Source organism: Haliaeetus leucocephalus, unplaced genomic scaffold (assembly GCF_000737465.1).
Source record: "Haliaeetus leucocephalus isolate CR32 unplaced genomic scaffold, Haliaeetus_leucocephalus-4.0 Scaffold317, whole genome shotgun sequence".
Lineage (NCBI taxonomy): Eukaryota > Metazoa > Chordata > Aves > Accipitriformes > Accipitridae > Haliaeetus > Haliaeetus leucocephalus.
Window position 1 is genome coordinate 6,098,807 of NW_010972753.1, and position 13,572 is coordinate 6,112,378.

A 13,572-nucleotide genomic window follows, 5' to 3' on the forward strand; every position below is an offset into this window, starting at 1 on the left:
ACAAGCGCACATTGCCTGCTCATATCTAATTTTTCATCTACCGATGTCCCCAAGTCCTTCTCCACAGGGCTGCTCTCAAGCCATTCATCACCCATCAGGGTGAAATCAGAGGTGAAAAAGCCAATACGCTTAAGTATAGAGCTGCCATTCAGAAGGAGCTAGATATGCTGGAGGGCCAAGCCAACATGAGCCCTGTGAAATTCAAGGACAAATGAGAAGTCCAGCACCTGGGAAGGAAGAACCCCTAGCAACAACAGTTTGGGAACTGGTTGGCTGGGAAACGGCTCTGCAAAAAAAGGATCTGGGGTCCTGTGGGCAGCAAGCAGGACGTGAGCCAGCAGCGTGCCCTGTCAGCAAAGATGACAAAGTGTATCCTGGGCTGCATTAGCAGCAGCACAGCCAGCAGATTGACAGAAAATATTGCCCCTCTTCACTCAGCACTCATTGGGCCACATCTAGAACACCATGTCCGATTTTGGTCCAATACAAGACCTTAACAAACTGAAGTGAGTTCAGCAGGGCTCCACCAAGCAAGTCACGGGGCTGGAGCACTTGTTCTGTGAGGAGAGGCTGAGGGAACTGGGCAAAGAGATGGCTTCAGTGAACCCAACAGCAGCCTTCCAACACCTACGAGGAGGTCATTGAGAAGACACAGCCAGGCTCTTCTCAGGGGTGCATGGTGGGAGGATGAAAGACAATAGGCATAAAGAAAAATGAGAGGTTCAGACTAGATGTAAGGAAAACAATTTTCACCATGAGGACAGTCAAGCTGTGGAACAGGTTCCCAGGAGGTTGTGCAGTCTCTGTTGTTGGAGGTCTTTAAGACCAGCCTGGCTAAAGCCTTGCGCAACCTGGTCAACTGGCTTTGGCCCTGCTTTGTGCAGGATGTTAGACTGGGAGAGTTCCTGAGGTCCCTTCCAACCCGAATTATTCTGTGATTCTATGACACTAATTAAGGAAATGAAAATCTCCTGTAAGTCACCATAGCTAGATTTTATATTGATCAGTAGCTCAGGACAGAGATAAGTTCCTAAAAGAAATTCTAGTGAATTTCTTTATGACCAACAGGCTAAGCAAATAAAAGATGTATTTTCTTTCTATTTTTAACCTAAGGAAATGAGACTTCAGTGATTGTGCTGTCCCTCACTCATTTCCAACAATAAATTTTCTAGCTTTTTCAGCCAATTTCAACCAAATCTGGCAGGGAAGTATGACTCAAAGGTAATTGTGTTGTTACAGGATTTTGAAAAATTGGTTGCGGGAGAGAAGAAAGAACGCCCTATTTGTTTTACCACTCCAGAAAGACAAGCAGAGGGTCACTGTGGTCCATTTTGTTTGGCATCTGTATTCCAGCCATCCAGTTAACACATGCACAGCTCCAAAATATAGCTATGCTCTGTATTCTGTGGGAAGTATATGTGAATTTTGTTACTGTTTTCCAACATTGGCACCCCAATTCTTTTCAATTTTATTGCTGTCATACAAGACTTGCAGACAGGAAGAATAAATCAGATCATCTGCCCAGAACAGAGGCTATGCAATCTTACAGTATTATCCTCATGTTGTCCTAATAGATAGAGAATTGCCTCAAGGTCTTAATGAAGTTATTACTAAACCCAATTTTCCTGAGTGATATCAGGCATAATGATATAGAAGAACAGCAAAATAATTGTCGCTCTTATTTTATTTTAGTGTAACTTCTGAAAGAACATTTTCAATCTCATGCTATGAATTAATCCCTCTTTTACTGGAAAAGCAACTGGACATTTAAGATAATTACCAATCAGATGAAATATCTTAAAGTGAAAGTCTCATCTACAAGGAAATGATATATTCCAGGAAGCAACAAAGAATATCAAATCAGCAAGAACTACTTGCAATGGATCAATGGTATAGTCCCCCCAAAACAACAATAAACAGAAAAGAGGCATTTTTCTTACTTTTACAAAAAATTTCTAGAATGCTCTGCTTCGATTTAAGAAGGGAATTTCTTTTCTGTGTTAAATGAAACAATATTTTTGGTTCCCCAGATAAATAAATACAAGGCTAAATTAACCTCAAGGGTATAGATTACAAAATTTTCTGGAACAGAGACTACTCTAGCAACGTGCAGTGTATTTAATGCCATAATAATGAGCCAATGCAAACAGGTTTTTTAGGTTGATTCCCATAATATTCTGGCTCAAACCAGAAGTATTGATTGCATTTTGCCCAAATAACCTCAAACACTGACTTGCCCTTCGAGAAAAGGAATTTTGAAAGCTGACTACTGAATTACTGAGAGTCACCAGGACAGAAGACTGAACTTTCTAAGTCTCAAAACTATTAGTACCAAGGTCTATGACTACCACAAAACTTGCTGCTTTCTGCTCCAAACATAATGAGTGTCTTCTTTGTCTCTTTGGCACATAGGGGTGTATGTAAAACATTTATTAAAAGAAAAAAACTGCATTCAAACTACCTTGGAGGAAGAAAGAGAAAGTTATATTTATTAGATGATAGCTACAGCATGAACACAGCTGAGAAACGACAGTGATGAAAACTGAATAAAACAGAAAAGTGTAACTTCTGAATTTAGCTACAGATGTTAACAGACTAGGCTCCCTCTACTGTCAAAAAATGCTCTCCCAGGAGCTACTTAAATGTAGGTGTACACTGCACCATGGTGACTAGAGAGCAGCAATTCCTTAAAAAGCATCAAGGGAATTCTGCAACGGAGCTCACCTTAGTACATCCAACACGTGTTGGACCTAATGGCAGTTCCTGCAACATCATCCTTCATTTAGTGCACAGGTGACCCACCGAAATATTCACCCAGCTAAAAAATTCTTGCACAGCAAACCGTAATGATTCAATACCAACAGTGAAAGCATACCTTCATTGTCAACACTTCCAGAAAGTAAGAGAAGTCATTGCAAATAAAGTTTCAGACCTCAGGATATGCTGCAACTCTCTTAGGCTATGCCTACACAGATGGATATAGCTAAGCATGAATGAGCTCTGCCAGTGTTTTGAGATGGCTGGATATAAATCAAGACTATCTGGGAAACTACATAGCTGCACTAACATAGAGTCCCTAAAGCAAGTATACCCTGCATTTCATAGCTTATGACACTGACCACAATGTCATATTATTTTTATATCTGACATGAAGGCCCAAGACAGTTCATAGCCAGACAGCTCAGAACCTATTGGCCTCTGACCATATTTGTCTTCATACATATTTGCATTCCCACAGTTCTACAGCCCACATATTCATGACTAAGCTGTAACATTTCCCAGACGTTTCAGTGAAATTCTTTTAGTTTGTACAGCAGAAAAAGTCTCTAAAATAATTCTTGTATGAATGTAATGTATTTTTGTCACTGAGCATTTTACAGTAAAGTTATGCTAAGTTATGCTAATTTTCAGGCTTGGGGGTTGGTGATTTAAAAACATTCAGGATTCTTTTTCAGCTGAAACACTTTCACAGCACAAACACATGTTATTTCAGATGAGACAATCAGATCTACTTATTAAAAGAAATCCTGAATTAGTTATTTTCACCTCATTTTACTATACAGACACCTTCAATTCCCATATCAAGAATTGTCTGTTAAGTTCTAAAACCACCTGTATGACAGAGATTTAATAAACGTGACTTCCTTCCCAAAAGCTACAGTATTATTTCTCATTCTGCCTCAGATTTGCTATTTAAGCTTTAACAAAAAAATTTTAAATTTCACTTGAAGCTATTCCATTTAGAAGATGTTCTTACATACATTGCCCTATGAAAAGAGACACTTTAATGGCCACATATAAGGCAAAAATATTTTCCAGCTTATGCTGTAAATTAAATCTTTCTAGTTACAAACTCAGCAACAAAAATATTCCCATACATTTCGGGTTTCTGTACATTATAAATATTGACAGAAGGCCTTATATAGATTGCCCATAAGAAAAGCATTTATAAATTATATTACACTTGTTTGTTATACATTATTTTATACCTATTTGCAAGCAATTAAGGAACCAATTAAACTTACCAATACGTTAACTTGATGGTGTGATATTATGGGGGCAAATGAAGTGGCAAATCTGTTGCAAGAATTAGATTGTAAGACAACTTCCATGGAAAACATTTCTATACAGTAAATAGGGTATGGAAATAAATTAACAACTAATATTGGCTGCAAGAGTCAAGTATTATAAGCTGTCTCCATTCTGCCCTTTTCAAAATCTAGATGAACAATTTGAATTGCTGTGAAAGAAAGGAAAAATAAAATAAAAAATAAAATAAAAAGCCTACCCTGCATGTAACTACAGCATGGTAGCTATTTTGAGATTAACATTAGAAAGGAAATAATTCGCTTCTCTCATTGAGGATGAACGAATCTGTTCTGGTTTTCACTTTCATCCTGACTCCAGAGCCAAGGGTAAGTCTAATAACAAGACTTACAACTTCAACAGAAATATGTGAGCAGATACTCTTAGATGAGGGAGCAGCCACTATTTCTGCCTTTCTCTCAAAATACCTAGGCCTTCCACAAGTTACTCTTCTCTCTGTACTGAAACAAAGCCAGTTAGCATTCATGCTTGTCATTCACTTTGTCCAAGTTAAGGCAAGGAACAAAGAAATGCTGACCGGGCTCAGTGAAAAAGAGATATATAACAACATGTTTAGATATAAATTAAATTATATTGCTTTGTTATACTTTCTAGGTTAAGATTAATCTCCCCTAATTTCATCTATCTAAAAGTAATGTGTCTAGTCTTATCTTACCTAGTCTCCCTGAAGTGTCAATGGACCCACTATATAGTGCAACGGATACAGGTGACAGAATTGCCTGGGAGTATTTCACTGAGAAGGCATCTAGACAAGTACCGTAAAATAGATAGCTAAAACTTGGATAGCTAAAGATAGGTCAGATGTCTTCAATGACTTCACTTTTGCAGAGCATTGCTGGTGCCAGAGGTGGAAACTGGGAATCCACAACTGAGAAACTTGGGGAAAGAAAACATAAATGGCCTAAACAGCCCATCAGGATATCTAACAAATCATGAAAGAGTCACCTACAGTAATTCTGTTTTTATGTTCCTTAAGACAGATCTGACAGTCAAGGCTACAAACCCATTTTCTTAAAGGTTCTAAATGTGACTGGTTTATCTCTTGTTTTCAGTTTGGATGGTTGGATGCTTTGCAAGGTTAAATAGTTGTATAATGGACAGTCACAGCGGGATTCAGTCCGAAACATAGTTTTATAGTGGAAAGTTAATGAGAAATCCATACAAGATTGGCACAGGATGAATGAGAGAGTTGTACCCCTCTGAAGTAAGAGGTTGAGGCCATGCAAGATGTCTTCAGGCATCTAAATGTTTCTAGAAATCTATATTCAAGCAAGTAGATTTCCTTGGTATTTTAATACTACCTGGCTTTGCACTCATCAGTTGCTTATAGGTATTACTCCAAGATGATATCTCATATTCTGAAAAGAGAACTATACTCTGAATATGTGACTTGGGCTGAATCCAGATGTCTTAGTATCATATCTATACATTTTTATTTAAGCGAGCAAAGCACAGAGGCTGAATGTGATTCAGATACCATAGACAGGCAAGTCCTCAAGGCCTACTGGTGGCTGGTTCTGCAGCTATATAGGACATACGCAGGTTACTTAAATTTGAAAAAATAATGTCTCACATTTCTTTTTCCCTAATATCTTGATCCATGCATCAGATTATTTCTCAACTCGACAGAATATATCAGTAAGGCATTACAACATCTGCTACTATGTGGTATTAGAAATATGACCACAAAATATTATTTCTCTGCCAATTCTTTAGGTATAATACACCTTTCTCATTAGGCCTTATCAAGCTAATCAACAACTAATTTAAGACTACTCAGAAATAGTTGGCAGTGTACTGCTGTCCAAAAATGAAAATCATTCTTAGTATAAGCCTATTAACTAGTTCTTTATGGTTTGCTCTTGTTACTATAAAAATAGTTAGTTGTTTGTGACTTTTATAAAAGCCATCAATCTGTTTTGGCACCATTATTATGGATTTCGGTTCTTTCTGAGAGAAGACTGGCATATCACTTTTTTCCTCTTTTCAGAATTAGCAAGAAACACTTTGTAAAGATATCTGGTACCAACTTTCCCACATTCTCTCACAACATTGAATTTTTTAGTAGATTTCAGATTAATTAGAAGAGCATTCATCTAGTCTACACTGTATGCCATGGAAGATAATTCTTAAATAAGACATGAAAAAGGCAAAAATTAGTTGCTTGAAATTAATATGAGGGATCCATTAGAATTTTAACTCATGATCAAGAAACAGTTTCAAAAATGTTCAAGGTCTACAATATTGTTAAATTTAAGTATGTTGCTTTTAAATGAGATTCTTTTTAGTATTTTTCTATTTTTTCTGCCTTGTGCTTAATTTTTTTTTTCTTACATTGTCTGTGAGTGATCTGTAATTGCTTTAGAAATATCTAAAATTAATGTAGTATTGGTCTATTCTGGAAAAGTTTGTTGCACTTTATTGATTCAATGACTTCTGGCACTGTTAGAAAGGAATACTTTTAGGGAATACATGTTGTTCACAGAAAGAAGACTGAGGCATAAATAACCTGGGAAGACAATATCCTGACAAGAGAAGCAAGGTCTTCCACAAGTGGTAAGTTGATAAGATAAATAGTTATTCAAGACCATCATTTAAAAATCTATTTTTCTATTATCTATTGAATAATAGTTAATTTTTTTCCAAATATTATGTGTTCTCATTGAAGATCTACAGGGACCCGGTGTTAGTGTCATTTCCTAAATAGTCACAATTAATATAAAAAAAACAGTATCTAAGGCTGCTGCAAAGAAGGGAGACTATTGTTAAATCCTGGTACGACGACTATGGCATCTGAATGGTTACTCTTACTGGCACTGTAACATAACTCTACCTTACAAAATTCAGATTGTATTATCTTAATGTGACTATTGGAATGACTACTGGAAAAGGTAACATAGAAATTTACTATCATGATGGCAAAGGTTGAAATTATAAATGAAATCATAAATTACTCCTTAGCTCACAAAAGACAAATCATGCCACTGCTGCTGTTTCCTGGAGTTTGCTGTGCACTCAGAAAACTAAAACCAAAGAAACAAATGTCACTTGGTATAAGATGGCATCACCCCCATGTATCTGTTGGAAACACAATCAATTACCATGTTCTGAAATGAATTTGTACAGAAGAGAAACTCCTGTCAAAGAACCATGCTAGATCTAGGCTTTACTTAAAAAAATCAGTTGAAGACCAGTGTTTCAATAAGTTTGTGAAAAGACTAAAAATTTGCATTCATCCTAGGTTTCAAATACAACTGAAAGAGTACACTAGGATGATCAGAGCATTTTTGCTTATACTTTTTCAGGGAAATATTGCATGTTATCTTTCAGTAAGTACAGTATGAACACTTATTCAAATACAGGAAACATGCTAAAGCGACAATGGGAAACGAGGTTTTCAAATACTGCAGAAGAACTGGACTTGTAAAGTTATCTGAGTATTTATCATCACAATGAATTTCTGTCAAACTGGCATGTGCTCTGCTGTAAAACAAACTGAAAAATCTATTTTGATTTCTAATTAAAAGGGACTCACTATAAAGTTAATTACAAAGTATCTAGATATGAATCAGGACTTCCAGGAAATCTATTTCACACAAAAGAATTCAGCATGAATGTTTCTATTGATTTCTATGAGATTTAGAGTAAGCTCTCTGCTAGTAACTACAGGGGTAAGGAAAGTTTTTTTGTTCTTCCATCTATAATGGTGATAGCTGACTTTGCATTTACTTAAATAATAATTCATGCATTATTACAACCCTTTGATTTCCTAAACCAAATATTCAGAAATGAACATAATATAGTATATTTGCTTCTGTAACCTTTCAAACATGGAAAACTCACATTCACTTAGACACACTCCCTTGAAAGCAAGACAGAGCTCCAATGATAATTCCAAAACTGTCCTAAAACATCATCATCAATAGCATATCTCATAAACACAGCTTCATCCCTGTCTCAAGGGCAGACTTACACTGATACTTTCACCCCTTACAGACACAAACTGCTAGAAGCAATATGCTAAAGGCCATATTGTCTTCCTTCATCTCCTCCCCAGCATTCGTGTGCGGTCCAAACGCACCTCACAAAATGGCAGAAGCTATAGGGATCATCTCAGAGTTCAAACAAAACCACTGCAACAGTGACACAGTGAGACTGACACCACAAACAAAAGATTTAAAAGAAAAAGAAAGGCGTGCAATCCAGACAGCAGTCAAGCTTATCATCACCTTGAGTTGCTGTCCCTCATACTAAAAAAGAGGATGACTCCCCCAGGCAAACACCAGCTGGAGTGTAAGCATACTTTACACTTCTCTATGCCTTTATCTGATGACCTCAAAATACTTCACAAACATTCATTCATTTCACCTCAGAATACTTTCTGCTGCTGGCTAAATATCGTTACAGTCTAAATAAGCAATAGCTGAGTGGCGGTGCTGGTGGTTAAAGCTTTCAGCTACTGTAAATCGCTCTCCTTGCTGCGCACCAGTGGTAAAAAAAGTATATGGGGAGATTCCAAAGGTTTCTCAGAGCTTGGTCTACTGCACCAGTAAGAGTATGGGCAAAGCCAGTCTCTGGGAAAAGTGCAACACCAAATATCCCCACTTTTTATTATCTGAATGTGCAGCTTGGCTCTAGTCTCTGATTCTAATTTATCCTTCATTTCTGTACCTGGCATCATGACAAACAGAAGAATCTTTCTCACCACACCAGAGCCAGGCTTACTATTTTTAAATAAAGTACTGTGCATGGGAGAATCTGGAAACCTTACCAGATTATAGATCTGTCTCTGTTTCTTACACTTTAAATGTTGAGACAAAGCAGAGATGACATGAAGATTAGAGAATTATATTTTTTACTATGATTCTCTCTGATTATTATTTTTTTTAAACTTTACTCTCTCCAGCAACTTAAAATCAAAGCTAGTGACTGGCTGACAGTGGAAATAATATGTCTGTACAAACCTGAAAAGTGACAGTTGTTGACAAATATTTCTAAACAAAGAAAACACAAAAGTTACCAAGGCTTGGATTGTAGGACAAAATCAGTGCAGCCTAAACCCACAGGAAGTATTTTTTTCTTCTAGTCACTGCTTACATGTTTAGATTCTTATCTCTTCCTACTATACAACATAACAATTATTTGGACATTATCTTTTTTTCAGAACAATTATAAGGGTTTTAAGAACAGTTTCTGAGATAAGGGATATTTCTAAACACGTGTAGTGTTAAAAGTGATATCCTAGCAAATGTCATTCTATTGTCTTTTGGGGTAGAATATCAAATGAAACTTTTAACGTCAAGTTTTCAGCATTGTCTGAAGAGCGAATTTTGTAAAATTCCTATGAATGGACAATTTCAATGAATGGAACTAGTCAAATATATAATGATTTTCATTATCAGATTAATGGTTTACATTCTTAGAAGAATCGTCAAGGACTTTTCTGTGGTAATTCAATAAAAGCTTGAAATAATGTCTTTTTATTTAAGGCAAACTTATTTGTTAACTCTTAAATTACTCATACTGGAAAAAAAGTATATCCCATAAATTATAAAAAATTCTCTATCACTACCAGTAACATCTGATATATTATCTAATTAAAAAAAAAAAACAAACAAGGGCAAGTATAGGTATTTTATTGCACAAGGCCAAAAATTTTAAAGATATCTACTACAGAGTGTAAATAAATTACTGGATTGCTAGTCTCTGTTGTGTTACTAACATGAGCCATGCTTGAATTAATAAAACAGGTTTGGCTGTATTTTGTATCGTAATACGATTCCCGGATTACAAACACCAGAAATAATATACCAGGAGAAAAATAATAAGTATTATATGATACTGTAGGAGATCACAGCTTTATTTATTATCATTTTAATGCCTTTCTATACTTCTCTTGATTGTCCTGCCTTGCTGTATAATGTCTAATATGCAGACTTATAAAAAGATGACACTGGATTTAGAGCTGCTAGCAATTCTAGCTGTGCTCCTTCGACATAAAGTGAGAACTTCTCCTTGAACTAGTAAATCCTCTGCAACTAAAAGGGATTTTACTCTGATGCACCCATCACAGATTCAAATTTTTAAATCAATAGTACAGGTACTAAAGAGTAAATGCCTAATACTATCTCAGGCTAAAGGTATGTCATTTATAATGACATAGGAATATGTATGCAATATCATGCCAGATTTTGGTCCAATGCAAGTGATAGTTGGTCAAAATATTTTCAATTTTACAAAAACGCTCATAAATTAAATTAAAATTGCCTATAAATATTCTATGCTTAGTTACAAGAAAGTATCATTTGCAACTTAAAAATATATTTCCACAAAAAGAAGACTAGGAAACAATCACCAACAGTAGGCCAAATACCAACGGATGCCCTCAGAAATAGCAATTTTTTAAAGTTACTTACGCCTGTCGGTCCCGGTACATCTTGTTAATTTTCTCCCACTGGAAATTAAGCTGAGTCAGCTTTTCTTGTATATTTGCTGCTTCTCTTGGTGTAGCACTTTGCAAAGCCGGTATCTTCTTGTTGTGAATAATGTCTATATAACCCAGCAGTCTCCCCAGGCTATCTTTAATGCTCTGTAATATCAAGATTTTTGAAAAGAAATACAAAACATTGTATTTATAAATAATTTTAAAAAATTGTTTATAAAAAAAAAAAGATGAAAGTCCTAATTAAACAATAGCTTTGACAATAATAACAGTTTTACAATAACCAGGTAGTAACAACTGAATGCCCATCCTTTCTTTGAAGACTTAATAAACTATATCTGAGAAAGGTGATGGCTGGAGGAGAAGCAAACCGCTATTGACTTCAGGCACTCATTAATTCCTCTATGCCAAGATAACAGCTGTTTTAACCCCATTTCTTCTTAAGAAAGCAGAACAAAGTCCCATTTTACAGACTTATGTTTAAGTGTTCTTTATTTTGCTGTTAGTGCTTCTTTTATATTTGTTTCAGCAGGTATTAAACATAACAAAGTAACAGCAAGAAAAAAATAGTTTATCAGGTATCACTGGCTTTGTCTTTTGCTGGATATTCACAACCCAACATTTACCATTCTTCAACTAGTCAGTTCTTTGTTGTTTCAGAGAAAGACAAAATACTTCACAGTGCACCTACCTAACTGCACAATGCCATGTGCTGGAAGACCAAAAGGAAGAAAACCTGAATTTACTCTGGACCTTTAACATCTTTAAAATGTGAAAGCACTTAAAGCTACATATGTTGTCAATTACCATTAATTATCCATTTATCAATCCATTCAGTTCCATGACTGAATTATACAGGTTTTATTTTTGCTCTATAAAGCAATATATAAATATGCTATTTCTATTCTGTGAACTAGGCAGTGTTCAACCTCTCTCTTTCTACTAAATCCTTTAAGATTATTTGAATGACTGAATTTGTTAGAAAACGCAATGTTGAGGAAAAATATTGTCATAAACTGTCATAAACTGAAGTCATACTGACTTCAGGATAAAAGCATTAAATGTAACAAAAAATAGCAGAGAATTCCTCCTTGTGAAACAAGACTGATGCAATTAAATCCTCAAGCAGAGGACTTCCTGTCACGTTTCAGTCTGCCATCCAAACAGGCATAATTTGGTACTTCTGTGATTTCCTTGTTCTTTATCAGAAACATGACACAAATATTTTTTGAAACAACTAAAACCTGTGAGTTACATAAGCTTACCTTTCAGCTCCTCATTATGAGTATCAAAACCAGAGAAATAAAGGCAGGTTTTGGAGGAAAAAAATGCCTTTTATGCAACTATTACACATGTGTCATTTCTTTACAGTCCTGGTAACATACATTATATGGAGCACTACCAAAGAGGAAACACAAGCAAAACAAATGTTTCTGAAATGCACTTAATCATTAATTCTTTAAATTTTCATTTCTATTTCTTGTAGCCTCTTCCAGCCTCAGTTCGACAAGACATTTGTGCTGTTATGGGGATTTTATTTTTCTCTCTGTGGTATTTGTGTTTGGAAGGAAAATTCTCTCTCTTGAGACTAGTCAAGACATCAACATAAAGGAAGAGTGTATCACAATTGCTGATATCCTTAGCCAAACAAAAATCCTTCCCTCAACGAAGTCCATTCTTTTGAAAAGCTATGGCTGTGGTTCCTTACAATGCTGAACTTCGCAATATACCTCTTGCTGCCTGAATAAAATGCAGCCAGGCATGAAAGAATTCAAATGTTTTGGATTGATGACTGCATCATTTTGGTTTTAGTCTAAAGTTAGACTTTTTCTCCCTAAAGTTTTTAAAGTTAAGATTTTCTTCCTTTCTCTAACAAAAGGTTAACAACTATGAGATTTTGTGCATTCGAAACAATAATTTGGATGATGCAGACAAAGCTCACAAAAAAATTTGTACCAAGACAAAGGATCTGATATACCACTGCGCAACTAAAAGCCTCAGATAATTCTTGAGACAGATATATTCAAACAGCAGTGTAAAAATAAATGTCTTCCTACTCCATTCACTGTCATAATATTTAGCCATTTCTTACCATTCCTGCTTTTTAATGAATTCTTAATACAGGCGTGCATGTGTCTCGCTGAAACTGCTGCACAGAGAAAGGAATATTCTCCACATAAAAATCTACAGCCATATTCAGCTCTTACCATAGAATCACAGAATGGTTTGGGTTGGAAGGGACCTTTAAAAGTCATCTAGTCCAACCCCCCTGCAACAAGCAGGGCCATCTTCAACTAGATCAGGTTGCTCAGAGCCCCGTCCAACCTGACCTTGAACGTTTCCTGGGATGGGTTGGAAGGCACCTTCAAAGACCATCTAGTCCATGCCCCTGCCATAGGCAGAGACATTTTTTACTAGATCAAGTTGCCCAAAGTCCCATCCAGCCTGACCTTGAACACTTCCAATGATGGGGTACCCACAATTTCTGTGGGCAACCTTTCTCCAATCATTTTGCCAAACTCCCTAAATTTCCAATACCACTACCTGTAACTCTTCTACTGTGTTTCCGTCCCTTATTTCTTCTGAAATACATAAGCCTCAGAATGAATACTGAGAACTTGTAGGTAAGAACTTACCAGACCAAGAGACCAAAGGCTCTTAGTCTCGTTCAACACAAAAATGTTCTTCAGTTGCTGCACACAACTCTGCAGCAACTTTGTTCCAGAGATAAGGGAGAATGCAGATTTGACAGAATTACGAGAAGCACAAATTGTGTGTGAGAAGGTCTTTCACACTACCAGCAGTTTTGAAAGGAGGCAGTGATCAAAGGATGTTGTGTTATTTTACAGTAAGCAGAAAAATAATGAGTGGTAGAAAGCCAAACAAAAACAGAAAATTAAGACTGCCCTCTAACACTCTGTCACAGTCTGGTTAAAGCCTGTAGCTAAAATCTAATGGTTCTATTTCACCATGCATAAAAAAAATCAGATTTGCCTTTCCTTCATTTGTGAAGAGCAGGCATC

General features: G+C 36.1%; 1 protein-coding gene across 1 annotated transcript in view; it reads right to left on the reverse strand.

Moving 5' to 3' along the window:
* Window positions 1-13,572, reverse strand: part of DMD (dystrophin) — a 1,006,632-nt gene that overhangs the window by 635,769 nt on the left and 357,291 nt on the right. The window contains exon 42 of the mRNA XM_010571327.1: window positions 10,524-10,696. Coding sequence (XP_010569629.1) covers window positions 10,524-10,696 — 173 coding nt within the window. The remainder of the gene's footprint in view (window positions 1-10,523; window positions 10,697-13,572) is intronic.